This window comes from Oreochromis niloticus, linkage group LG19 (assembly GCF_001858045.2).
Source record: "Oreochromis niloticus isolate F11D_XX linkage group LG19, O_niloticus_UMD_NMBU, whole genome shotgun sequence".
NCBI classification, from domain to species: Eukaryota; Metazoa; Chordata; class Actinopteri; order Cichliformes; family Cichlidae; genus Oreochromis; species Oreochromis niloticus.
In genome coordinates, this window is record NC_031983.2 from 17,472,911 (window position 1) to 17,498,541 (window position 25,631).

Below are 25,631 nucleotides of genomic sequence, written 5' to 3' on the forward strand. Positions count from 1 at the left end.
TACCGCTCCTAATGGAAGTCACTGGTTATTTTTAGTCTTGTTTCTAAATGTCTGTGCAGCTGTAATAATAGCAAGAAAGTCTCCCCCACACAGACCAAACTATAAGCGAACTGTAAGATTTTTTTGAGCTAAAATTAAAGGTGAGTTCATAACTTCTCCTCTGGGTTGTTGCTGTGAGTCATAGTTTGTATTTGGAAAGCCTGTGCTCTGACACTAGTCCTCTACTAAGTCTAAATTTAGTCTACTCAAGTGAGACAAACACAGATATTTGCCAGTGTCTTTAACTTGAATGATATGATGACATGATACATAAATATAGGTTTCAGTGGTTTCAGATTCTTTGATTACAACCTGATATAGGTAACAGGAGGTTCAGTGCATATTTCAATAGTTTAGAGGTTGGTGCTATCCCTAATATGTGATGCTCTGCTCATGTATCTTTTTCCTGATGTGAGAAGACTGAATAGGTGATGTGGAGGGTTGGAGGGGTCAGTGATGATGCTTCCAGCCTTCCTGGTGATTCTGGTGCCATAGTGTGAAGCTATGGAAGATAGACCTCAACCAATGACCTTGGAGGCTCTACTTACTACTTTTTCAAGCTATTGTTTGCCCTGATTGGTTGTGTTACTATACCAAGTCAGGATGGAGAAATTAATCCATAACAGTTCTATACAAATGAATTATACTTTCCCAAATAACCCTGTATTTCCTTAGCTGTTGGAGGAAATACAGCCTCAGGTGCACTTTACCAACAATGTGAAACAGTGTTTAAGTCCCATGATGAAGACTTGTATAGACACTTGTAGCCTCTCAACAACCGGCCCATTGATAGAGTAAGAGATGTTGAAATGCCTTCTTTATAAAGTCAACAATAGTTTTAGATGTGTTCAGGATCAGCTGTCTGGTATCCAGATTTGATCCAGATTTGATATGGATGCATTTGTGACCTTTTAAAAATTTATTTATTGAAATTCAGTGTAAAATTATCACTGCTGGATTTTTTTTTTTTTATCAATGTAAGAGGATTTAAGCAGTTTTAATACTGTAGCTGGTCACCGTGGGGCAAACTTTAATAGCTCAATGTATCTTTGTGTCATTTAATCTATAACAATACATATATATTATTTTAAACATTGATCTGAGAATTAACAAGGGTATGTTGTGAAGTAAAAAGCGAATATTTCACTATTAGAAACCAGCATAATGCTAAAAAATGCACTTAAATACGAAGTTCACCACTAATTATTAGCAGCCTCTTCAATAAGTGCTTACACAGACGTGTAATGATTGCAGCTTAGGACCCACTGAGCAGCATTTACTGACCACAGAGGTTAACACACAATAGTCTCTTCTCATTTAATCATCATATAATAATGGCTGACGTTATTAACACTTCAGATACACATTAATGTCACTGGCGTTACACTGATTTTAACTTGGCGGACTTCTCTGCCCCACAATGCAACTTGATGTTAATGTTTTGGTGACGTCAAGTGTAGCTGGAAGCGAAAACAGCCAGTGGGTGGGCTGGGCTGTGGTCCCTTCTTTTAGCGGTTTACATCGAAAATCACGCCGATACGATTATTTAATACTCGTGTACGAATGTGCAGGCTTAACAGCATGAGTTAGAAACTGCGCTGCGTGTGTGCCAGGTAGGTGGGTGTTGTTTTAATGCTCTGTCTTGGCTGTCCTCGTCCGGCTGTCAGTCTGCGCTTTGTGCTGTGTGGCTAGCTTAATTTAGCTTAGCTTAGCTTAGCTTAGCTTAGCTTAGTTTACAGGGCAGCAGCACCAGGCAGCCTGGCGCCTGTGAACGGCCAATGAGGCCGCATGTTAATGGCCACAGCAAACAACTAGGTCCCCTATCTTTTTTTTTCCTTTTAAAGAAGGATTTGCTGATAGCTTTGGTTGTTTCTAAATGTTAAGTCAAAACCAGAGGCTGCCTTTAGTGTATGTTTGTTATTGTGCATGCTAGCCTGCGGAGGAACAGTTATAGTACATCAAGTCTTATATATAAAGCAATTAGTCTATTAGTCAACCACTTAAGAACGAACCACACGATTATATGATGTTTAGGTGAAGACATTTATACATTTGGAAGTAATTCATGGTGACCGTCTTTTTAAAAGGCTTCTGTTTAATCCATTGCACTAATGTATACTAAGTAATGCTTTCTAGGACAAACTGATGTCGTTCAGCCTTTATAATTTGTTGTTTCATTTCTGTCTGGAGCCTTATGAGGCTCGTCAGATAACATAAAGGGGCTAAATGTAATTATGAGTGTACTCATCTGAACTCTCTGGTTCATCTTGCCTCTTCTCCCCACTCTTAGTGCACTGAAACATGGGTCGTTGCAGTGTCCATGTCCTGCTGCTGCTCTCGCTGCAGACTCTGTCGATATCAGCTGAGGGTCCAGGTATTGTACTCCTGTGCTTTTTCATTTATTGTTTGTGAGACTGCTTCTCGCTGCTTTGTGCTCAAGCCTGAAGATTAAATTGCTGGAGATTGTTTATTTGTAGTAGAAAAAATAATACCCGGAACAGGGATGGTCTTTAATTTTATGTGTGATATACGACAAAAAAAAATTATTTTACAAGTGATGTACTCTGGATTTGGAAAAAAAATCAAAGAAATTAAGATGTAAGCTGATGCGTGTCTGGAGCTAACTGTCATAGACTGATAGCAGACTCACTCTCTTAAGGCAACATTTACTTAAGGCACGTTTAAGTGGCAATGTTCTCATTTTGTAGCAAGAAAATAAGTGACGTGAGATCATTTTTATCTTATTGAATAAAACAGATATGGCAAAGTTTAAATTTGATGACATAATTTGCAGTTAAAAACATTTGAGAAGTTGCAATATATATCACCGTAACACTCAGTAAAATGTTTAAAAACCCAAGCATATATTGTGGGTTTAAAGTATTGTGAAAATATTGTATGATGGGGTGTCTGGTGATGCCCACCTACTATCTTGAACACACTGAGAGTCCATTACCTGTCTTTTATTATGTCTTTTGCTTTATTAGAACCTATTACCTTTAATTCAAAGTTAATATTCTGAACTTGCATCCTGTTATTTACAGATGGACAGCTGCAGTGTGCATGTGAAGGTCCTAAATGCCTCCACCCCACCCGGTGCCAAGGTACCCAGTGCTTCTCTTCAGTCAAAGTTAGTAAGAGTGGAGTGTTCTTTGAGCGTGGCTGTTTGGATGAGCCGGACCAAATCCTTCTCCAGTGCTTCACAGCTACGTCCTACCACCAGGCTATTCAATGCTGCTCCCAGGACAGGTGCAACAGCAATACCACCAGGGAATATCTGATGTCTCTTCTACCATCAGGTGCTTTATGTCTACAAGGAAATTGGACTGTCCTGTAGCTCTTCTCCTTACTATACATTTTTCCCCCCATTTCAAACTATACGTATCTCTTTTCTACATTTACCCACAGCCCCAGAAGGTGAGCCAGTTCGATATCGTGTGGAGACATTAGCTCTCTTCGTACTTGGCCCAGTGGTCGTTCTGGCTCTGCTGTCTGTAGTATCAGTGCTGGCTTGCAGAAGGCTCCATCATGGACGTCTGCAGAGACTGCAGGAGTTTGACGCTGAGCAGGGAGCCATAGACGGTCTCATCACTTCCAATGTCGGAGACAGCACTTTAGCGGTAAGAGTAACAGAGATAACCATGAAAAGGGATTTGGCCAAAGCAAGAAGGCCCATCTCACGCTTTGTGTTCTCTTCCAGCCTCTGAGTATTAGGATATTTTTCACCTTCAATTTACAGTTATAGTCAGAAGTGTACATACACCTATGGGTATTAACTTTATGGTAATCTTAGTTTTTAATGATTCCTTTGAACTGTTCTTTCTCCAGGGTGGAATTATTGTACAACATAGGTGTTTAATAACTTAAAGAACAAGAACTAGGTGGACAAGTCTGAACTTATTTTTGGGATTTTCTCTAAACTACTCAGTCAAAAGTAAAAAAGTGTAGTGAAGTGTAGTAAAAGTGAGCCTTTCAAACCTAAAAACACTGTGACAACTGCCCAGCATGGCGGTGGTAGGATCATACCCCGGAGCTGTCTTGTTGACTATAGTATTGGTACATTGCACAAAGTGGATGGAATAATGGAGAACAATGACTACCTGCCAACTGTGCCAGTTCTGCAGAAATAGTGGTGAGATATCTTGCCAAAAGCTTGTAAATGACTACCAAAAGGTTTTGGTCTAGATGTAACTTGGGGCTTAAATCTGGGACTCTCCACCATTTGACTCTAGAACTGAAGAAGCTTCTCGGATGAGAAGTGAAACGTCTTCAGGCAACTTAAAGAAGTCCAGACGCTTTTCTTTCCAAGCTCCTTAGACTACGATGACCTGGATGAATGAGAACCTTCACAGATATACTTTTCACCCCATGCGAATTTTAGAAAATCCAAATAAATTGAAACTTGTGAACCCAATTCTTGAAGAAGTCATTAAAAGTCCAAAATTGCCATAAAGTTCATGATTTACATACACTGATGAGTGTATGTAAACTTCTGATCACAACTGTAGCTTTCAGCAAGCATATTAAGCATACACCTGTATATGACTCTACATGCTAGCTACATTTGACATGTAAAGATTTATGTTCTTCTTCAAAAATCTTTGCAAACAAAGCTAAAATCAAATCTGTCTATCTGCAGGACCTGTTGGATCACTCATGTACGTCAGGCAGTGGTTCAGGTCTTCCCTTCCTTGTTCAGAGAACTGTGGCCCGGCAGATTAGTCTGGTGGAGTGCGTAGGTAGGTATAACATGTAACATTTCAGATTCATATCTGTTTGACTGGCAGATCTGATAAGAGTTCTACTGAAAATTGTTCAGATGACATGAAAAAAATCCAAAGTCGTGACACATAAGTTACTCATCACGAAAACAACAAATTCTCGTCATTAATCAGGAGGAAAAGGATATATTCACACATTAGTTAGTTTCCCAGAAGTGAGCATGCTTACAGTTAACCCCGCATGCGATCCTGATTACAGTCATGACTGTACATATCCGTGGAATCTGAGTGATGTCAAATCATCTGTGACTTATTTCAAGAAACTGTCAAAACATCTTATCAGTTCCTTTTTTTATTTGTGTGAGTTGTTGACCATGTTCAAAACTGTCACCTGTCAGAAGTTAAAGGTAAAGATAATGTCACTGTAAAAAGCACTATAAAATCTGACAGATTTTGATGTAGCTTTCAAATAAAAGTATGTAGGTTACTTGTCTTGGGGTCCTTTTTATATACCACAGTATCATGAACTACAGCTTGTAAAAGTTTGGTTTTCAAGTTGGTGGCTTTGTGCACTGTTGAGCTTTTGATGTGGAAACATCAAATCTGTGCCAAAGGAATCTCACTGCTGTAGCAATGGAATAGAGTGAAAATTCACTCCTCAAATTTTAAAAAGTAGACAGTGACTGTCTTTTTAAAATGCATGCATCTGAATTTTTTTTTCTGACTTCCTGTTTCTTCTCCTCTCCTCTTGTGTCCTCTTTATTATACTTTTTTTTTTTTTTCCCCAGGCAAAGGACGATATGGAGAGGTGTGGCGAGGACAGTGGCAGGGCGAGAATGTGGCTGTGAAAATCTTCTCCTCAAGAGATGAGAAGTCTTGGTTCAGAGAGACAGAGATCTACAATACAGTGCTGCTGAGGCATGAAAACATACTGGGTGAGTCTGTTACGCTTAACGTTTTGGTCTTGCTGACTGTCCCCAAATTTGGTTAGGCAAACATGTGTATTTCCTTGCATAGTAATGGCAGCTCTGAATTTTAACCTCAGCTTCCCTGAACTGGAGACTCTCAAAGTTATTTTAAAGCACTAAGTCATGGAAATCATGATGTCAGAGGGACGGCTCGGGTTAGAGCTACTGGGATAGTGGATATATTAAACAAAGGGATCTTGAATATGGAGCTACCAGGCTTGAGGAAAAGTGTAAGACCACGAAGGACATGCAGAGGGTTGGTATGACAGAAGAGGATCCTAGGGACAGAGTGAGATGGAGACAGAGGAGTTGCTGTGGTGACCCCCTAAAGGGACCCAGAAGTACAAGATGATCTATGAAAGATAATACAAAAGGATTCAGCAAAATGCAACAGTAATAAGTGTGATTGACGCCAGAGGAACTTGACTTGCATCTGAATGAATAATACACAATTTCATGATCTTATTACATGTTACTTCTGTTCTCTGTGTCATCTCACCTTTCTGTCCCTCAGGGTTCATGGCATCCGATATGACTTCTCGCAACTCCAGCACGCAACTGTGGCTCATCACCCATTACCATGAAAATGGTTCGCTTTATGACTACTTGCAGCGAGTTGCAGTGGAGACGTCAGAAGGTCTGGCAATGGCTGCATCGATAGCGTGCGGCCTGGTGCACCTGCACACGGAGATCTTCGGCACAGAGGGGAAACCGGCCATCGCACACCGGGACCTGAAGAGTAAAAATATCTTGGTGACCAAGGAGCTGCGGTGCTGCATCGCAGACCTTGGTCAGTCACTTTTCTGCTTTTTTGTCTCCTCTGAACTGTTGGGATTTTCACCTATTTAAGGGATTCAGATAAACTGTAGCCATGTGATTACTGCTCAAAACAGTAAACATAACTTAATTAGATATTAAAAGCTTTATTAAGTCCAGACAGCATATTTACAGTTGGCTTGTTTTTAAAAAATTAAGTAATAATAGTATTATCAGCATTATCCAATGTTTTGCTTAGTAATACGTATTCTTGAGGTTAATTATTTCCAGGAAAAAATAATTAAATAACTATACATTTTTGTTGGTATACTATGGGATTTAGGGCTGCAACGATTCACTGAACAATTTGCTTCGATCCCTTGTTTACTGCACGGCTCTGTAGCTCACTGCTGTTTTAAACAATGTAATTGTGAGCATTTCAGACCTGCAATAGAAACGTATTTAGGAGCAGCGTATGAATAAAATTTTTGACAACACTAAGCCCACACAGCCCCCAGTTTTAAACAAAAACACTGATAACACTACAATAGCAGTAATGATGACGCTAGCACAGTTTAACGTGGAGCTGTTCTGTTAACACACACACCACGAAGACCAAAGAGGTGGAGCCTTTACCGGGATGGTGAGGTTAAATGGAAAACCCCCCCCAAAAAACGTGTTTCTAGCATCCCAAAAAGGCATCGAGTCCTTCATCAAAGCACCTGATCAACAAACTCCGACGGGAAGAAAAACAAACTTTGTCACTGCTCCATCCACAGCTGTTTGTTTTACTCAGCGGAAAATCTGCAGGAAACCTCCAGAAGTTGTATGAAAATCTGCAGATTAACTGTTAACTTCGTCCGATATGATGTTTAAATTATACAGCTTGCTGAAGGCACACCATCATAACTTCTGTTTTCAGCAGCACAAAAACTTGCCTCCTGTTAATGTCAGAAAGCCTTCCAAGAAGACAGAATAAAGATATTTTTTATGCCTTAGTTTAGATTGCATTTATATTATTTTAATATTCTTTAATCTTTGACTGTACTTGAGACTATTTATATATTTTTGCATTTAATGTTTTCTATACATTAAATTTCAAAGGGTTTAATTGAGGTTTTTTGACAGATGTTATATGCAGTTAAACTTTAAAACATTCTAAAATCAAAACCAATGAGCACTTCACTCTGAAAGACTTGTGCTTTTTCTCTTTTGAATATTTATTAATGCTGATTAATCAGACAAAAATATTTCTTATCCGATTACTCGATTAATCAATGGAATAATCAATAGATTATTCGAGTACTACAATAATCAATAGCTGCAGCCCTCTCACACAGCTATGCTATGTATCCTTAATGAATATGTAATGTGAAATTCAATGCTTTGAATCTTCCATTATCTAAAATGCATTGCAGGGTTGTATTGTTGTATTACTTGGTGTCTCCGCACCTGTCAAACCTTTTTTCCAAAATCATACGCTCATTTGAGGAGACATCAATTTCAGGTCCTGTTATAACACTGTGTGTAACTGCATGTTACAGGGCTGGCCGTGACCCACTCCCAGGCAGACAATCTGCTGGATGTGGGCAACAATCCAAAGGTTGGCACCAAGCGCTACATGGCACCTGAAGTGTTGGAAGAAACCATTCAGACAGACTGCTTCGATGCTTACAAGAGAGTGGACATATGGGCCTTTGGACTGGTGCTGTGGGAGATAGCGAGACGCACGTACAGCAATGGTGAGTGTCATGCACATAGGGCACTGCTGTGGACGTTACAGAGAGTGGCACGCTAACGTGATCACGATGCACTGCTTCATACATAAAATTCCTGCTGCTTGTAATATAGTCAGATAGTATGATGCAGTATGGTGATCTTTGCCAGCCCCTCTGGTTGTCTCTTTATTGTTTGTTGTTTAAATTGTCCTTAAATATTCACTAATTTTTCAAATTCCACTTTTCAGGCATTGTTGAAGAGTACAAACCTCCGTTTTACGATCAGGTGCCAAACGATCCCAGCTTTGAGGATATGAGGAAAGTGGTGTGTGTGGAACAGCAGAGGCCTTTCATTCCTAATCGATGGTTCTCTGATCCTGTGAGTAAGAATCTTTTTGTCAAGAGAGACAGACGATAGTGACATAGCACCACACACCATATGTGCTCAGTTGGATTGAGATCTGGTGTCTGTGGAGGCCATTTGAGTACAGTGAAACGGGTAGAACTGCAGAAATTGAGACTCGTCAGACCAGGCAACCTTTTTCGAGTCTTTTGTTTTTCAATTTTGGTGAGCCTGTTCTTTTAGTGCCGTATGGTGCAGTCTCTGCTGTTGTAACCCATCTGCTGCAAATGATGTGTTCTGACGTGCTCTTCTATATACCTTAACAGCCGGTTATTTGAGTGACTGTTGCTTTCCTATCAGATCGAACCAGTCTGGCTTGTTGCCTCTGGACCTTTGGCATTTTCACTCAGGAAACTGGCACTAACTTGATATTTGATCTTTTTAGGTCATTGTCTTTAAACCATAGAAATGGCTATGCAAGTTGTTGTTACCAGTGGATTTGGTACCAGTAATCACGTTCAGAGTCTCCTAAGTCACCTTTCTTCTAATTCCGACGCTCAGTTTGACCTTCAACAGGAAATCTTGAACATGTCTACATGTAATGCACTCAGTTCCTGCCACATGTTTGGCAGATTAGATATCCGCATTAACAAGCAGTTGTACAGTTTATGAGTGTGCGTGTATATCTGACATTTTGTCCGCTCTCAGCTTTACTAGACAGACAATTATACTTTGCTTATACTAAATTTCTTCAGTCTTCATTATGTATTATGGGTCTAATAGTTAACTAGAGGCATAAAGCTGTGAAATAGTCACTCTAATATATTGTGTGTTGTTTTTCTGCAATTGCTTAATAGCACCTGTATATGATGACGAACCAACTACTCTTGCTCTTATTTGAACCATGACTCATGAGTGCCTACATATGTGATCATTGTCTGGTGATGGGCCAACATCTGAAAGTGCTTGCAGTAACATTGATTCTTTTCAGAATGGATGCATCAGTGTATGATATTTTTATTCATTCTTTCTCCCTCAGACTCTCTCTGCTCTGGTGAAACTAATGAAGGAATGTTGGTACCAGAACCCCTCTGCCAGGCTTACAGCACTGCGCATCAAGAAGACTCTGGACAAGATTCACAGCTCTCTGGAAAAGGGCAAGGAGTCGTGAGAGGGTGCCATGTTTCAGAGGCAGCTGCCTGGTGTCAGGGATTGGCTTCAACAAGACTCCCAGTGTTTTGTTAAAAAGAGAGGGAGATTAGGCAGATGGAAAGAGGTGTTCCAAGAGTCATTCAGCCTCATCCTTCTCTCACTTTCTCTGCGGATGCCTTCCACCAACATCTTTGACTTGAAGCCCACACAGACATTTGGACCTGTCGTGTCTGAATAAGCCAGCCTTTGATATGAGGCAAACCAGTTGCCAGTGTGTTTCCATCAACTTGAACTATGGACTGTTACTGAGTGTGAATGGCTGGTATATTATAGTAACCCCATCCCAATGCTTTAATGTCCATGTGGGACTACACTGGGTTTTGCCTTCCAGTACAAACACTACAAGACTGTCTACTCAAATTTCTGATCTCCAGCCTTTTGGCATTCTGCTCAGAGACAATCAGAAATCTGTCACCCATTTATTACTATCAGCCATCACCACAGAAACACAATGTTCACTTATAAAAGGAAGAAAGAGCCAATTGAATCAAAATCGTTTTTAAACCTTTTTCTTAAAGAAAAAAAAACACTAGTATGTTATTTATGTATTGAATCGCCATTGCTACCACACTACTGAAGATACAGACTGATGTGCGATGGTGTGTAATACTGACTGCATACATATATAGGCATTTACTCTACTGGACTTGCTGTACACGTCATCATTATTTGGCCAGGAAATGATTTTTTTGAGAAATAGTGGAGAAGGGTAGGGAAGAAGATCAAAACACTACAAACATGTTTATTCTGGTGGTTTGTGGACTAGAGAAGCAGCAAGTACCTGCCAATAGGAAGTAGTGTGTAACGTGTGATAGGAATATGAAATGACCTGATCCTCTCTGTGTGACATACTTTATAAACTCACTGTGGCTGATTCTGAAAAAGTCTTCTGCTCAGGCAAGGAGGAATCACAAAAGGTTTCTGTTCTAATGTGCATTTTATTTTAAGAGACTGGAGGTGAAATCTAGTCATGTACAAGTTTCCTGAATAATGGAAAAACAAACACTCCATCTTCAATTGGAAATGTTTATTGAAGACTTTAAATTTAAAGTAGCAGGTGTATGAAGAGTTTTGAAGGATTTTGTTTTCAAATGCTGGCTTTGGTTTTTTTTCGGGGGAAAAAAGTTGTTTTGCCTTTTTATATGTAATAAAACATTTACTGCACTCTTGCCTAATGAATGGGCAGTATGTGGTATGATTTCTACAAACAAAATTGGAAAGCTTTAATCTGCTACTGCATGATTATACATTCAGTACATGTACACAGTCAGCTGCCGACACCTACAGTGGCTACATCCAAATCCAGAACATCTGGATTCTGACAGGAAAACAGCTGGCCACCAATTACAAGCTGTGGCATTCACTGCATAAATGTATCAAACATCAGTTTATCCAGACATCATTTCACCCACACTGTTATACCCACCTGCCCTCTAGTGGCACTCAAACACCATATGAAGGACAGTCATTGTTCATTAGTTTCCTCTGAGAAAGTGGAATTTTTTTTCTTCCTTTTCTAAAACCTGCTGAATATTCTATAGAATATGGAGTGCATCAGACTAAGGCTACTCTATCAGTGCAAGTAACAGGGGTAGTTAAAATATTTAAACTGGAACTTCACTTCAGCAGCTTGCTAAAGTAGATATCTGTCTGAAAGTAATGCTTTGTAGAAAATGAAACTACTTTGTCTTTTCTTTTTTGCAAGACTGGATTTTGTGGCTTGTGTGACAAATAGTGTTTCTTGATGCTTTTCTGCACCAAATGTGTGAAAAGCATCCTAACTGCCACACATGCCATATAGCGGTGAGGTTGTAACTAAAGTTTAACTCGAGCATGACCTCTGCGTACATCACTGCTTCAGGTTGTCTGGTAAAGTCTTGTAGGGGTTGAGGATGCCTTTGGGGTCCAGCATGGCCTTGATGTTACCCATCAGTGCCACAGCCTGGCTCTGTTTACTGTAGTAAATGTAGTTCCTCTTTTTCAGGCCCAGTCCATGCTCTGCACTAATGCTCCCGCGACAGCTGGCTGTCCATTCATAAACAAATGGCTCAATGGCAGCCAGGAGAGCAGGGTCTTTAGACGGAGAAGTGACGTTCAGGTGGAGGTTACCATCACCTACAGGATAAGTAAGAGAGAATTGGATGATAGCTGGCAGTAGTATGTGTATAAAGTATGTGCAAATCATTTTATCAAGTCGTCTTACCTACGTGTCCGTATCCCACCACACTTTTGGCCTGGTTTCCCAGATGCTTCCTCATGTCTGTCACCAGCTGGTAGATCCGTTCCACTGGAAGGGAGATGTCATACTTGTGGGTGAAGCCATCGTGAGTCAGCGCCTCAGTGACACGTTCACGCAGTGACCACAGAGCCTGAGAAAATGCGAGCAGAAAATGTTTTTATAATTTGGCATTATATTTACCTATGCAATTACATAAAATGATTTTGGATCAATCTTGGAATACTTAAAAGTTTCTTCACTGTATGCAACAGAAGCATATTTTTTCCAATCATGTCCACCGACCTTTATTTTTGCTTCCTCAGTTGCTACCGTTCCATCACTGACCAGCGATGATGTCATTGCCTCCTCAAGAAAGTTGTGGAGTTTCTGCGCATCGTGGGTCGGGTCAGATCCCGAAGTTTCAATGACGATGTAGAATGGACAGTCTGCACGGCAAAGGGAAAGGGCAGGTCCGCGTGTGCTCACTCGTTTTATAGGATAATTACAGATATGTGTGTGTGAGAGAGAACGTGCTTATACCAGATATAGGATTGGGTAGTTTGAGATGCGTATTCAGCAGCCTCATACATTCACTGTCCAGGAACTCGAAGGCGGACAGAATTTCTCCCAGCATGCCTTTGCAGAGCTGAAATGTTTTCAGCAGCTGCTCAAAGGTCTCACAGCCTAACAGCAGAGATAGACACATGAGTTTTGTTGCTAATCTCCAAGAAAAGCAACGCATTTAATGGTTTACAAAACTTTCTCAACCATCTTCTACAAAGGTATATCTGAGAAGCAAATAGAAAATCCTACCCAGGAAAACAACATTAACAGATTTGGGTTTCCGTGGACAAAGGATGGACACTGCAGTAATGACTCCTAAAGTGCCTTCTGACCCTATGAAGAGCTGTTTGAGGTCATATCCTGTGTTATCTTTCCTCAGGGTGGATAAGCAGTCCAACACCTGCCCGTCTGCCAATACCTGCATGTGTTACAGATTTGAAAATAAGCTTTATTTTTTGGGGGGGAAGAGTATCAAAAGTCCAGCACTCACCAATTCCAGACCCAACACAGTCCCGTGTAGGGACCCATACCGCAGCAGCCGGAGACCACCTGCATTGGTTGCTACATTGCCCCCAATTTGGCAACTGCCTTTTGCCCCAAGGTCCAGTGGCATTATATAGTCTCTCTCCTCGAGGTAGAAAGACAAGTTCTCCAAGACACAACCTGCCTGACAGGTCAGAACACCTGAGAGGGAAAAAAAGTGATCTTTGAGAATTTTCAGCACAAGTATCCATAAATCAAAAACACATTTGTCGGGTATTTGTCAGCCTATGGCGAAGCACTTGTTTTGAATTCAACTTTTAAACTTACCAGAGATACTGTCAAAGTTAAGGATTTTGTTCATTAGAGAGGTGGAGAGAATGAGCTCATCATAAACTGGCACGCTGCCACCAACCAGCCCAGTGTTTCCTCCTTGAGGGTTCACCGCCAGGTTACGACTGTTACAGTAGCTATAGGAGGAAAACAAAACATGTGAAAAAGTCTGATGACTAGATAAACACCTTTCTGTTGATTTGGTTACCATCCACCTTAGAATTTGTGATACTTCCTCTGTTGTCTGAGGTCTAAGCAACACTTCACTAGAACCTGCAGGACATATAACAGAAAATGAGCCATCAACAGCAGTAGATTATTATTATGAACTGTATTACGAATTCAATTGTAGCCTTCACCTCTCACAGACTTTAGCCAATCCACATTACTAGGCTCCACCAGATCAGGGTCAACGATGGTTCTGCCTGGTAGGATCTTCCTGAAAAAGGCCAGATCTTCCTCAGTTACTCTGCAGAAAGGCAACCTCTCTGGTGCTGCAGAAGGAGATACTTTAGACCCTTCCGCCCCAGCATGTAGCTTACGAGTGGAGGCCAAAACCTGCTCTGAGCTGCAGGTCAGAAAAGGTCTGTGGAAGTCAACAGGTGAAAGAGTGGCTGTAGATCGTGAGAGTGTGCTGTAGTCGTACAGACATCTCAGAGCTGTCCTTAGCCTTAGTGCTCTTTGGAAAAGTCCTGCCATGACTGTAGGAACAGGCAGCAACACAAGCTGTAGAAAACAGGTGGGACAACAAGAAGAGTCAGATATTTTTAAAAGCATTCTTTATCTTGTAGTGGAGTTGAAAGTTTCTTATCAAAAGTTTCTTATTCTTTATTTTGTCCCTAGTCATCTGCAATGTTAGGATTGTTAACTAGAAGTTAACTGCATTTTCTTTGCTTCAAACACGCAGAAATAAAAAGCCAACCTTGATAAAAACTCTGCATTGGTGGTAATTCTTTGCATCTCTTTCTGCATCCATTAATAAACACAAACAGGTATAGAAAGAGACAGAAGATATATGAGGTATAAGAGACCTAAGATATGAACAGCTTTAGTAAGTGCACTAACTAAAGCTGTCTTTTTACATATGTTTTACAGCAAATACGCTTACTTCCCAGCAGTAATGCATCTTATTACCCTCTTTGCATGTTTTCTTCTTGCAAATAGCCACCACCTGAAGCAGCTGCAACTTCAGTTAGCTTAGCTACTTTGCTTAGCACGCTCCTTTCCGACATTTCCGAATAACGGCTTCATTTACTCACCAGAAGCGTTCATTTAGTAATGTGTGTCTCTTTTTTTCGCGTCATGGCTCAGTCACAAAGTTCAAGGGCAGTTCAGTTACATAAACATGGCACATCCCGTGTTTTTAACTAGCGTGCTAGCAAGTGCATGAAGCTGCTTATTGAGGTTGACAGGGTAAAAAAGCAGAGGAAAACGGACCAATCAGAAGCATGTTTTCAGATTGACGCAATGGATATTAGCCTATGGGTGGGAACCTTTCTTTATCATTAAACAGAGTGATGACTGAATAATCAAGCTGTGAATCGAGGTTTAGAGAGAAAATAATTAATTAGTCCTTTTTCATTTATTGATTAATTTAGAACAGGACCAAAATAATATATTTATGAATATAAAACTAATCTATAAAACTCTGGAGCATAAAAACAGACAACTCAAGGGATAAACCACACGTCTTTGTTGCAAGCTTGTGGCAAATCACATTTGTTCCCCCCCTTTTTAGTTGATCTGAAAAGATGTCAAAGACAACATTTTACAGGCATAAAGTAGTATTTCTGCATCAAAACGATGATTACCAAATACAGTGTCCTTTTTATCTTACATCATTCATAGAGTACTTACTCTTTTTTTTTTTTTATATTTAGAGTAAAATTACAGTAAATAAGGAAAAGTATCACACAAAATGAGTACAAACAGATTTATTTGAATCTCAGACAAAATCTTGAGTAATGCATCATGCATTCTGTAAAGTATACAGCATGCAACTACATCTTTTCATATTTCGATTCCTTCCCAGAAACAGTATAATAACTTCCTTCCAGACAATTAAAACCATTTTAAATTTACACTTTTACTGAAGCTCGTGCGGAACACACATTCCCTGATTACAACTTAAAGTTCACATGACATTCAACATAACAGTCTTCGGTGATCCAGGAAAATCACCTGAAGCACAGTACCAGTGGAATACTATGAATAGAGTCCAGTTGGAGCACAAGGCAAAACTCAGCAGTCACAGCCAACTGGCAAGACTCGTAATCTCGCCAAACCCAAAGAACAGGACGGATTCTTCTCAGGACACATCTGCGTCCCAGCTGCCATCAGACATTAACCTTCGCCTGCCATTCGTATGAGCTGTCTGGGTGGGTATAGGTTGTAGTTTATTATTTTTTCATGTTAATAGTTTAAGCCTCAACACTGATGTGTTTGACAGAACAAGTTAGTAAATACTCAAATTGATTCAATTCACACAAAAAACCCAAACCAACGACTAAAAGGTGTAATAGGGATGAGAATCTCCAAATGTTTTTAAGGCTTTTCACCTCATTTCCTCGTGCGTTTTCATTTTGAAGAGTAAGACCCTAGCTCTAGCTTTTAGAGCAAAATAACGGTTACTCCTGTGTTGCTGCAGTAGCATCACTTTGACCACTTTCTAAGAAAATCTCTCATCTTGCCGTCTGATCACTCCAGCTCCTCACAAAAGACTTAACCTCGCCAACATTCACAGTAGATCTAATGATACCATATTTAGCCATTAAGACCACAGACCTAAGCATGATGGCACTGAGCTCAGCAGCAAGAATCCCCTTTGGCTGGGGATCTTTGTCGTACTCGTGAAGTTCACTCGTCATTCCGAGTTAGGCTCTTCAGTTCAGAGCGGCATGCTCCACACGGAGCTGCTGCTGGTCGTACTCTGATATGAGCTTCTTGATGTGGGCCAGTTTGTTGTGCAAGTATTCACAGCGAGCCTTGTCCTGGTTGTAGTTTGGGTTGGACTGTAGTGAGGAACGGAAAACTTGATTATTTAAAAGCGGTGGTTTAAAAAAAAAAAAAAAAAAGAAAAAAAAAGTGGGGAGTTTTAAGAAAGTCATTACCTTTTTAATTTTCCGATACTCTTGAAGAATTTGATTTCTAACCGTCTGCCAGGGAAAAATACAGAAATAAAGATTAATTTCAATCAAGTCTGTGAAAAGTTGCAATATAATCCTTATGCGACTATAAGATCACAGAAAAACTATAATACATCACTGTTTGTCTTCATAATTTTGTTTATTAGGCTTCCTGAACCATGACCTAACAATTTCCCCCCCAAATGCTGGTACAGGGGACCTATTGTGTGTGAAAGTTTGATATAGGAAAAATATGACTGAATTCACCACATATCACTGCTCACTTTAATAAGTACACCTGTTCATCTGCTCAGTCTAATAAGCCAAAAAAAATCCTTCACCCATGTAGGTGAAAATGTCTTTCTGATATTAGAGGTCGCTACTTTGGGGATTCCCAAAGCAATGACTTTAACAGGCCCAACTGCTTCGGGCCAACAAGTATAAAGAAGAGCATTACTGAATGCACATGTCCAGCCTTGAGGCACATGGGTTATAGAAGCAGAAGACCTAACTCGTTGCCACTACAGGAAACTGAAGCTACAATTTGCGTAAGTTAAACAAATTTAGGTCGTATTATGGTGTGGGGGATATTTTCTTGATACATTTTGGACCTCCTAGGAACAACTAAGCATCATTTAAACAATACAGCCTATTAGAGTACTGTTACTAACCATGTCCCCCCTTTATGACCACAGTGTACCATCTTCTGATGGCTGCTTTCTGAAGAATAACACACTGTCACAGAGCTCAAAGAAACATTATCAAACTGGTTTCAGTTGTCACTGCACTTATTTCTGCTCTCAGCCACCAGATTTCAATCCAATAAAGCACCTTTGGGATATGTTGGAATGGCAGATTAACATCATGGATGTGCAACCGATAAATCTGCAGCAACTGTGTGATGCAATCCAACACAGACCAAAATCTCTGAAGAATGAATCTATGCCATGAAGAATCAAGGCAGTTCTTAAGACCAAAGGGGGTTCAACCTGGTACAAGTAAGGTGTACCTAATAAAGTGGACAGCATGTGTATAACGACTAACTACAGACATCAAAGAAAGATTAGAGGACGTGTATGCAAACTTCCTCCATTTAAAAAAAAAAAAAGAAAAGAAAAAGAAAAGAAAAAGAAAAAAGCATTTCTGTACATTTACCTTATATTTATGTGATTCATGGTGGAGTTGTTTGAGTTGTGTATCCAAATCCATGAACTGCTGCGTCACGCTGTCAATGCGAGCATGCAAATCTCGATACTCATTGTACTCCTTGTTAAAGTCCTGTTTGTAACTTTGTCTCTGCTCGTGGCTACAAATAACTGTGTACTTCCTGTGAAGAGGGCGGGAAAAAAAGAAGAGGAAATTATGAAATAACATACATTAAGACAAGTAAACAACCCTTTTTGACCATTGCAAATACTTGTTCAAATGAATGATGCTTACAATAAATAGTCTGGTGTGGCACTGTCCACTCGCAGTGCATTAGAGTCAAAAAAAATGTCAGCTGGCTCTGAAAGAAAAACAGAAACATGTCAGCTAAGTGAAAAACTAAACAAGCAGCACATGTGCTGATGAGTCAGCAGCCATTAGGCCTCACCTGTGCAGTCCAGAGAGGCTTTGCTGTTTGGATGCTCTGAGCTGGGTCTTTTTCTTTTCTCCATCCTGTCTCTCTTCTTATCCTTCTCCTTGACAAATGAATACAAATACAAATTAGCAATGTGTCACGTGAAATGGAATAACTATTAAGAGACAAATAAGAAGCAGTTTCTCACATGGTCTCTGTGTTTGTGTTTGCTCTTCTTCTTTTTTATTGCATGCTTGGTAAGATCTGGCACCGTTAGAGGGGACGGGGGGCGATCTGAGTTATCCTGAGGGTGATCTTCTGGAATTTCGGGTTCTTTTGGGGGAGCGTGAGGTGGTTCCAACCTTTTAGCCACCTTTTCTTCCTGCTGACAGACTGCTGACAAGGAGTCGATAAGTCTCTGAGGATCAAGCGATACGCTTTGCTTGTCATCTGCTGTGACGTCCTCGTGAGCTTGTTTATAAGGCCTCGTTTTTGACTTGTCACTGGCTGCTTTGCTGGAAAAATGGGATATCCTGGGCTTCTTGGAGGCCAAAGGGTCAGTGTATTCCTCTGGCAGGGAATGCTTTGGACGGTGTGCTGGCGAAGAGTTGGGCGTGTCTCTCAGTGGGCTGACCTGGGCCTCAGGGACAGCGAGGAGGTTCTGTTGCGGTTGAAACAGTCGCCTGCACAGAAAACACAGGGCATCAGCTTTGATTAGCATTTCCCTGGAATCCATTCTTCTTTCTTGCATGTGCTGTACAGTACAACGCAACAGCAGTGGCAGCAGAGCCCTCCAGATGAACACAAAATAATATGGTAAAAAATGATGCAAGTGTTAAATGCTTAAAAAAGAAAAGTCCAAATTAAAAGCACCACGATGCTAAGCTTTTAGAGGCTGCCTTTATTTCACTCTGTGATCAAACATATCCCATAATTCCCCCGACTCTCCTTCTTGGTTAAATAGCCCTTACAGAGACTGGAGGTGTGCAGTGGCTCATTGTCCTGTTATTTAAATAAATAAATGTCCCACTAAACAAACCAGATGGGATGACGTGTTGCTGCCGAATGTTGTTTAAATTTTGTACTGAATCTTGAATAAGTCGCCAACACCATCACACCTCCTCCTCCATGCTACATAGTGGGAACCACATATGCAAATACCATCCGTTCACCTTCTGCTTCAACCATACAGGCCTAATTCATGCAGTCTCCTCCGAACGGCTGATGGTGACACAGATCTGATAATTAAACTCTAAGAAGTTAAGATGTGGCCTCTTGCTAACTAAATTTATCCGCAGCACCAGAGCACTCGCTGTGAGAGAGAGTTTCATCACAGCCTTTGATCGCTGTGCAACTGCATTTGAAGAGAATTTCAAACTAAGACTGGTTTATGTTACCTGAGTGCTTCCTTCTGTATTATGAGTAACTACAACAGTTGAATAGGGATGTTTACTGAATACTAACACCATCTCGGCACAATGCAACCAAGACAATATGAAACCGGCATCAAGGATGATCATGAATGGCTTGGCACAAAAAAAAGGGAACTGATTTATTTATTTATTTTTTTAAATGTCGATCATTATCATCAGCCAAACTGTTACTGTAAACTTTCATTTTGGTCCAGAATTTCACAATCGCTAAATCTCCTGTCCATATATGTCATTTCATACTCTCGAATTATGACATGTTTAAATTTTCCCTGGTACTGTAGGCAGCAGCTTAAAAAAAGAAAAAAAAAAAAACCCCTACATATGCAGGTCTGAACTGTTGCTGCCGGGGTAACGGTTGTTTTACATAAACATGCAAAAAGATTTTTTTGAAACTGACTCTATTTACAGCAACACAAATTTGAGAAATTACATCACTGCAGAAAAGCAACCTGTAACCCTTAAAAAACGCTTAGACATAATGACTGAACTCTGAAAATTTTGCCACTTTAGTGATTTACAAAGTGATGAAAATGAACTAAAATGCCGGTTATTTCCATTCCTTAAGCTTAACAAATTATAATGAAGAAACGTAGGGCCTGAGAGCTCTGCAGTAATCATGAAGTATGAAAACAGCAGCAGGTACATCCTTATCTGCGTTACCTGACAAGGATGCGCTTGAGGAGCTGCTGGTCTCCAGAGGTGTAGCCGGGCCAGTCCTTCTGCAGCTCCTTATACAGACTGTCCTTCAGAACATATGTGCTGTCTCTACTATTAAGCTTAGTGACCTGAACACAAGCATGCACAAAAACAGGGGAGAAAAGACTTAAGACAATTGTTTTTGGGGGGTTGACTTAAGAGTTTGATTCCCAAACTGATCCATGTGTGTTCATATTCTTTACAGACTTGTCAAAGGTTGCAAAAACATAAACTTGATATTAAGGAAACCCAGAGTCCCGTGCATAAAGGCAGTTTTAACACAGTCTAATGCTTGCATGTTATGTTTGTATAAAAAACAGGAACAGAAATACCTCCATTAGTACAGAGTCCAGCATGTTTTTGTCTCCTGCTGTCAGCCCGTCTTTCTGCAGCCTCAGGATCAACTCGGGCCTCCTGTACGGCCTTAGAGCCAGCAGGTGCATTACTCTCTCCCTGAGGGGCTTCTCTTGCAAATCACAACTGCTTCTCCTGTTTGATGCACAGGCATCTTTCTTCGGCTTGGACGCACCGACTCCCTTCTTAATGTTGCTGAGAAGAGACGAGTGTTTTGGCTTGGTGAGTCTGGCCAGAGCAGGGGCTGGGGCTCGCACTGTTACCTTCTTGCCTTCAAAGAAACAGGAAATTTTTTTACATCAACGACATCTCCAAATAAAGACATAATATCTCAGGAGAGCACTTTCTGAGATTCCAATCATCAAAAATAACCTTGTGCTACATTTCCTAACGTGTATTGCTATTTCCAGACAGAGAAGCAAAATCAGATACTAAGGGGGTAAAGGACTTTCTTCCTTAACTTTCTCCAAAAGCAGAGATGTGGATAAAAACAAAGACAAGATCTCATTTCACCTTTCAGAAACCCACATTTAGGTTACGAAGCTGCATGCACACGCATCTCAGTGAGCAAAGCCTGCTGTCTAATTTAAGAAGTAACCACATGGTTGCACAAGCCTGTTGTAAGGAAGTTTTTCTTTTTCTTTCTAAGGCTTCCTCTGTAATGACAAAATCAACAAAAGCATTCAACATATATAGGTGTATATTTATGTGCCCTTTCGGTGAAAGCAGCTGAGACTCGGGCTATAATATATCAGTTCATACGGAAATGGTTTGGTGGTTTGTAAAGAAAAAAAAAAAAAAAAAAAAAGCTAAATCATTGGTTTCATCATGCACATTCATGTTTAAGGAACATGTGCAGAACGCAGTTTCTGTATGTGCATAGAGACCATGTATTCTTTAAAACCACTGTATCACATATAGAAAGTTTACAAATAGCTACACAAAAGGACAAAACATGCAGGAGAAAACAAGACAGGCCGTTACTATGTCACTGGTTACTACACACGTTACCAAGGCAACCAATGCAATATGGCTGTCTGTGCTTATAAGCACAGAACAAATTTTTCTTCAGGCCAATCTTCTCGCTTAGCTGGAGTTATCTGTTGTATAACCGAGTAAGCTCTGTGGACGTGCAAGTGTTTTCTATACTTCATACCCTGGTAGCGGCCTCCGTGTTTGATGACAATGGCCCCTCGGCTGCGTGTCTCCTCCTCGGCTTGGGCCATGCTCTGACGAGCTTTATCGTACGACTCATCTGTGGCTTTGACTGTCATCTTCTTCTGAATCACCCCGAGACATGACAGCTCCTCGGCGGCACTGAGAGGAGGAGGGAAGACAGCGTGTACAGACAGCGACCTGACAGCGCTTTAACGACTCCTTGCAAAGGTTATCCGTGTCAAATAAAAGATTGTTTCTCAGGACGCAGTTGCTTGACTCATGCTTATGTTTAGGTAGTGTTCAGTTAGATGTACGCTGGACTACTTGTCTGCCTCGCCAATACGTGACATTTAAATCCACTTCAGTGCATTTCTATGCTTATGCAGTCAGGAACCCTGAGTTTTCTCTGGCATTTAAAGGCAGAGAAACGTTAGCAGCAGGGTAACTTTCACACAGCAGCAGGGGGCAGAGACATTTGAAAAGATTAATACTCATTGAGGCAGTCATTTATTTCTGCATCTATAATACTAAGTAAACATATAATCATATAATCACCTCAGACAAAACAATACGGTTAAAGCCTTACAACTCTATTTTAATCTGAAAACGCTTCCTATATCGAAACTGACGCTTTTTGCTGTCTTTACCTGGTGCTGAGCTGTTTGATGCAGTCAAAGCTTCCGTTGGGATTATCACGGGCAACATTAGTCACACCAAAGGTGAAATTCCTGACTTCATCTTTATTTTCCGAACAAGGGATGGTGATTCTCTGTAATATGAAAAGGGAAAGAAGAAAAAGAGCAGAGCAAAGATTGAGATATATCAACTTTAAAATGTGTGAGGATTGCTGTGTCAGCAGTAAGATGTCCTTCTTACCCCTTCATTTCCATTAAAACAGATGGTGGGATGGGCCGACCAGCCCTGTGGTGGGGGGGAAAAAAAAGAAAAAAAAGAGGGAAAACATTAGATGTGTGTACATCTTTGAAACCCCACAAGCATCAACATACTGACTCATTTTCTCACACCCCCTATGTATAAGTGCTTCATTTGCTAACATTGACAACGTCAACCAAATGCTTAACCTTAAACTTGTGAAGTCCAGTTATATTAGTTTCCACAAGGTTAGGAGATGCCACAAGTATAGTAAAACAAGCCCACACATATACATATAGAGCGGGACAGCAGAGGATGTTTTGTGGTCTGCACTCTTCGTCTGAATGCTTCTGGCTCCACCTTCACTGTGGTTTTCTGGCTGCTAGTAGCCCATTTTCATTTTGCTTTGTGTACTGTTGTTCTTCGTAACTGTGAACAGCATTTCAGAGAATTTTCCAACATCTTTTTTTCTTACCACCCCACACCAGCTTGCAAGTGAAGGTAGTATCCCTTCTTTTGCAGCGGCCCAGTAAGCGTCTGATTACAGGACTCAAGTGCTACAGTTGGGGGATTTTTCATTTATTTATTTATTTATTGTAAACAGGGTTATTGATTTAGGAAGATGTGAGCTTTCCTAATTAGCTCTGCATAGTGCACACAAATTGTATATAAAAGATAGACAATGCTGTTGTGACATCGTCCATTGGTTAGCGAGGCCCATCCCTCTCTTGCTGTCTAGAAACGGCACGCAAACAGCGAGGGATATGATGGAAAAACAAGGGAAATATGCCACTTTACTGTCCTTCTGGACACTTTTTGAATCATGCTGTATTGAATAAGATGTGAAACTAGAAATTGAAACCATAAAGTTACCAGACAACCATATAATAAGGGTACAGATCAAGTGAGCAGCAGGGTCATTTTCCAATAGACTTCTACAACTGGACTTCTTTCTGAAACTAGAAAAGTCACCTCCTGCTGGCCATTAAAATGAATGTGGGTTTAATTCACTGTTAAGCACTGTACTTGCTTCACTTTTACCACCCAGAAGCTGCTTCCCCCTCCTACTTAGGAATCTGAAGGAGAAAAAGAAACCCTGCACCCACTGTGTTCATATCAAGAACAAACCCAGTCCTATTAATAAACTCAGGATATTAACCAAGCATGTCAGATATTATTTGAGTGCTCAGTTCCCATTTAAACAGATGGGTACATGCACCATTGTCTGCTCCAGGTCCTGCTGCTCCTCCATCCCCCTGCACTGGCTAAGGTCAATAAGCAGCTCCACACATAAAAATATGATGAAACACAGTATCATCTCTCACAGGGGCGAGCTAGCCAAAGTGACACGTTTGCAGCAGGGATGGAAAGTATGTGATGACTCGATTCTGACCTTTGCATAAGTCCACCTGTTGATGAGTGCAGAGAAAGTGAGGTGGCTGCTAGTACAGAGTAACGTGTGGAGGTGTTTTTTGGGTTTTTCTTTTTTGGTATCTGTGATCCAGCCAAGTAGGATTTGAATAGACATGCTTAAAGCTAAATAAAGAACCTAAATGCATGCTCAGAAACACTGATATATGCATATTACATCCTGCTCCTCATCAGGTGTTTTCCCCCCTCAATCTCATCACAGCTGTATTACGCTGAAAGTGAGGACATGACATGAGCAGCGTGGTTTCCACCTTTCATCAGAAAAGCTTGTAGCTGTCATTTCTTCACTGAGGAGTTTCCTATCTGTATTAGGAGGAATTAGTGCATTGAGGAAGTGTACATGACTGTTCTCTGCTTTACACTTCCTGCAGCGTCTGATTCATTTATGATTAACTGGGTCAAATGTTTGCCTGAGTTCGTCCATCTGTCTTCTGATTTTTATGATATTCAGCAAATTAAAAAAGAAAAAAAAAAATCACACAAGTACTCCATGTCTTTAAATCCAATTCAGAATATCCTCCCACAACTAACCTCCCTTCCTCCCCCCTACACACACAGCCTGTCCTCCTTTTTCCTTTCTCCTCTCCTCGACCCCGGCACTGATTAGCATTCCTAGTACTTTGCCAGCAGCTTGTGAGCAGTGGGCCAGCAGCTCGTTACAAACATCAGCAAACAGGGAAACGTTTCTGCGTTGTATTATGCAACATGTATTTCCATTTCATAGCTTGAAAAGGGGGGAGCTTGTAGGAGTCAACAACCGGGGAAGGTAGTGGTGAACTTCGGCCGAAATTTAAAGCACACACAAAAAAACAAACCCGCCTTTAGTATCACTTCGTCTTTTCCTTTGTTATAAAAACCCAAAAATGGTTCCTTTGACAAAGTGGTACGTTAAATTTAAATGCAAGTGTACTTAACGGGTAATTATTTGAAGAGAAAATACTTTAGAAAATGACCCACCTTGCCGTTTTGGAAGGTATTAATGGCTGTTGCCGCGCTGTCAGTGAGTTTTACGTGAAAAACGGAGATGTTACCGCCGCGGCTCAGTTTGCCGCTGGACAGCCCGTAACACTGGTTCTCCTTTAACGCCGACATGCCGCCGCAAATCCCGCCCTGCCAGCCTTATTCCGGACCGCACGAATCCGACATAAATAAACAAACATTGGAGAGAGAAAGAGCTGAACGGCACCGTGTGGCTGCTCCTCTGCCGCGCGCTATTCTGGAGTAGATCGCATTACGTCATGACGGCTGAAGTCAGAGCACATTTTATTGGCCCACCGACATAAATAAACCGTTACGTAGGGCTTTACGTAACCACCTCTACTTTTTTTTTCTACTTCCCCTCTCACTATGCTAATTCTCTTTCTTTGGCATGATGAGGGTACTTTGCACAGTGAGTGCGAGGACGCAGGTGATTCCGTTTCGATTCGTTTTCAGCGATTTATAAACGACTGGATGGAGATTTATCTGAGCGAAATACTGAGATACTAGTATTATTAATATTTCTCCTGATTTTTTGGTACATTTATATTTATATGTCAAGAATAAAAGGGTGTGAGCAAGACAAACCTAATATTTTAAGCAATGATTGGTGTGCATACAGAATAAACAATGGGTTTAGAAATGAGGAAGTTATGTGCATGTAACATTA

General features: G+C 40.7%; 3 protein-coding genes across 5 annotated transcripts; 1 reads left to right on the forward strand and 2 right to left on the reverse strand.

Annotated features, from left to right (window-relative positions):
- The first annotated feature begins 1,473 nt into the window (after positions 1–1,473).
- Positions 1,474–11,290, forward strand: acvr1l (activin A receptor, type 1 like). 2 transcript variants are annotated; one of them, XM_013270079.3, is made up of 10 exons: positions 1,474–1,656; positions 2,330–2,413; positions 3,084–3,338; positions 3,448–3,659; positions 4,679–4,778; positions 5,549–5,695; positions 6,243–6,518; positions 8,029–8,226; positions 8,451–8,581; positions 9,585–11,290. In XM_013270079.3, the coding sequence occupies exons 2-10, from the start codon at positions 2,341–2,343 to the stop codon at positions 9,714–9,716; spliced, it is 1,524 nt and encodes a 507-aa protein (XP_013125533.1). In that variant the 5' UTR covers positions 1,474–1,656; positions 2,330–2,340; the 3' UTR covers positions 9,717–11,290. The 2 variants fall into 2 exon arrangements, with proteins under 2 accessions (XP_013125533.1, XP_005477270.1); XM_005477213.4 differs by having other exon boundaries at positions 1,474–1,652.
- d2hgdh (D-2-hydroxyglutarate dehydrogenase) lies at positions 11,174–14,783 on the reverse strand. Of its 2 annotated transcripts, XM_005477212.4 has the most exons (10): positions 14,612–14,783; positions 13,712–14,078; positions 13,568–13,625; positions 13,350–13,489; positions 13,030–13,223; positions 12,789–12,957; positions 12,516–12,659; positions 12,279–12,421; positions 11,961–12,126; positions 11,174–11,872 (listed from the first exon to the last, which is right to left on the reverse strand). In XM_005477212.4, exons 2-10 carry the CDS (start codon positions 14,049–14,051, stop codon positions 11,607–11,609), a joined length of 1,620 nt encoding a protein of 539 aa, XP_005477269.1. In that variant the 5' UTR covers positions 14,052–14,078; positions 14,612–14,783; the 3' UTR covers positions 11,174–11,606. The 2 variants fall into 2 exon arrangements, with proteins under 2 accessions (XP_005477269.1, XP_025756577.1); XM_025900792.1 differs by having other exon boundaries at positions 13,350–13,625; positions 14,612–14,782.
- A 488-nt stretch (positions 14,784–15,271) lies between these two features.
- On the reverse strand, positions 15,272–25,168 carry LOC100706200 (RNA polymerase II elongation factor ELL). Its single transcript, XM_003442821.5, has 12 exons — positions 24,941–25,168; positions 22,556–22,600; positions 22,327–22,448; positions 21,678–21,838; positions 20,500–20,792; positions 20,132–20,256; positions 18,247–18,721; positions 18,072–18,159; positions 17,918–17,984; positions 17,633–17,804; positions 16,463–16,507; positions 15,272–16,363 (listed from the first exon to the last, which is right to left on the reverse strand). Exons 1-12 carry the CDS (start codon positions 25,073–25,075, stop codon positions 16,235–16,237), a joined length of 1,857 nt encoding a protein of 618 aa, XP_003442869.1. The 5' UTR covers positions 25,076–25,168; the 3' UTR covers positions 15,272–16,234.
- Between the last annotated feature and the right edge of the window lie 463 nt (positions 25,169–25,631).

What these genes read in the sequence shown, in the direction of transcription:
- d2hgdh (XM_025900792.1), bottom strand. Translation starts at nt 14,051, where the DNA reads ATGGCAGGACTTTTCCAAAGAGCACTAAGGCTAAGGACAGCTCTGAGA. An exon ending in TGTTAATGTTGTTTTCCTGG is followed by an intron (nt 12,660 to 12,788) that starts GTAGGATTTTCT and finishes CTCTGCTGTTAG; the next exon opens with GCTGTGAGACCTTTGAGCAG. An exon ending in GGTGGGATACGGACACGTAG is followed by an intron (nt 11,873 to 11,960) that starts GTAAGACGACTT and finishes CTTATCCTGTAG; the next exon opens with GTGATGGTAACCTCCACCTG.
- LOC100706200 (XM_003442821.5), bottom strand. Translation starts at nt 25,075, where the DNA reads ATGTCGGCGTTAAAGGAGAACCAGTGTTACGGGCTGTCCAGCGGCAAA. An exon ending in ATACCTTCCAAAACGGCAAG is followed by an intron (nt 22,601 to 24,940) that starts GTGGGTCATTTT and finishes CCCCCACCACAG; the next exon opens with GGCTGGTCGGCCCATCCCAC. An exon ending in AGTATCGGAAAATTAAAAAG is followed by an intron (nt 16,364 to 16,462) that starts GTAATGACTTTC and finishes TCCTCACTACAG; the next exon opens with TCCAACCCAAACTACAACCA.
- acvr1l (XM_013270079.3), top strand. Translation starts at nt 2,341, where the DNA reads ATGGGTCGTTGCAGTGTCCATGTCCTGCTGCTGCTCTCGCTGCAGACT. An exon ending in GATATCAGCTGAGGGTCCAG is followed by an intron (nt 2,414 to 3,083) that starts GTATTGTACTCC and finishes TGTTATTTACAG; the next exon opens with ATGGACAGCTGCAGTGTGCA. An exon ending in GTGCTGCATCGCAGACCTTG is followed by an intron (nt 6,519 to 8,028) that starts GTCAGTCACTTT and finishes TGCATGTTACAG; the next exon opens with GGCTGGCCGTGACCCACTCC.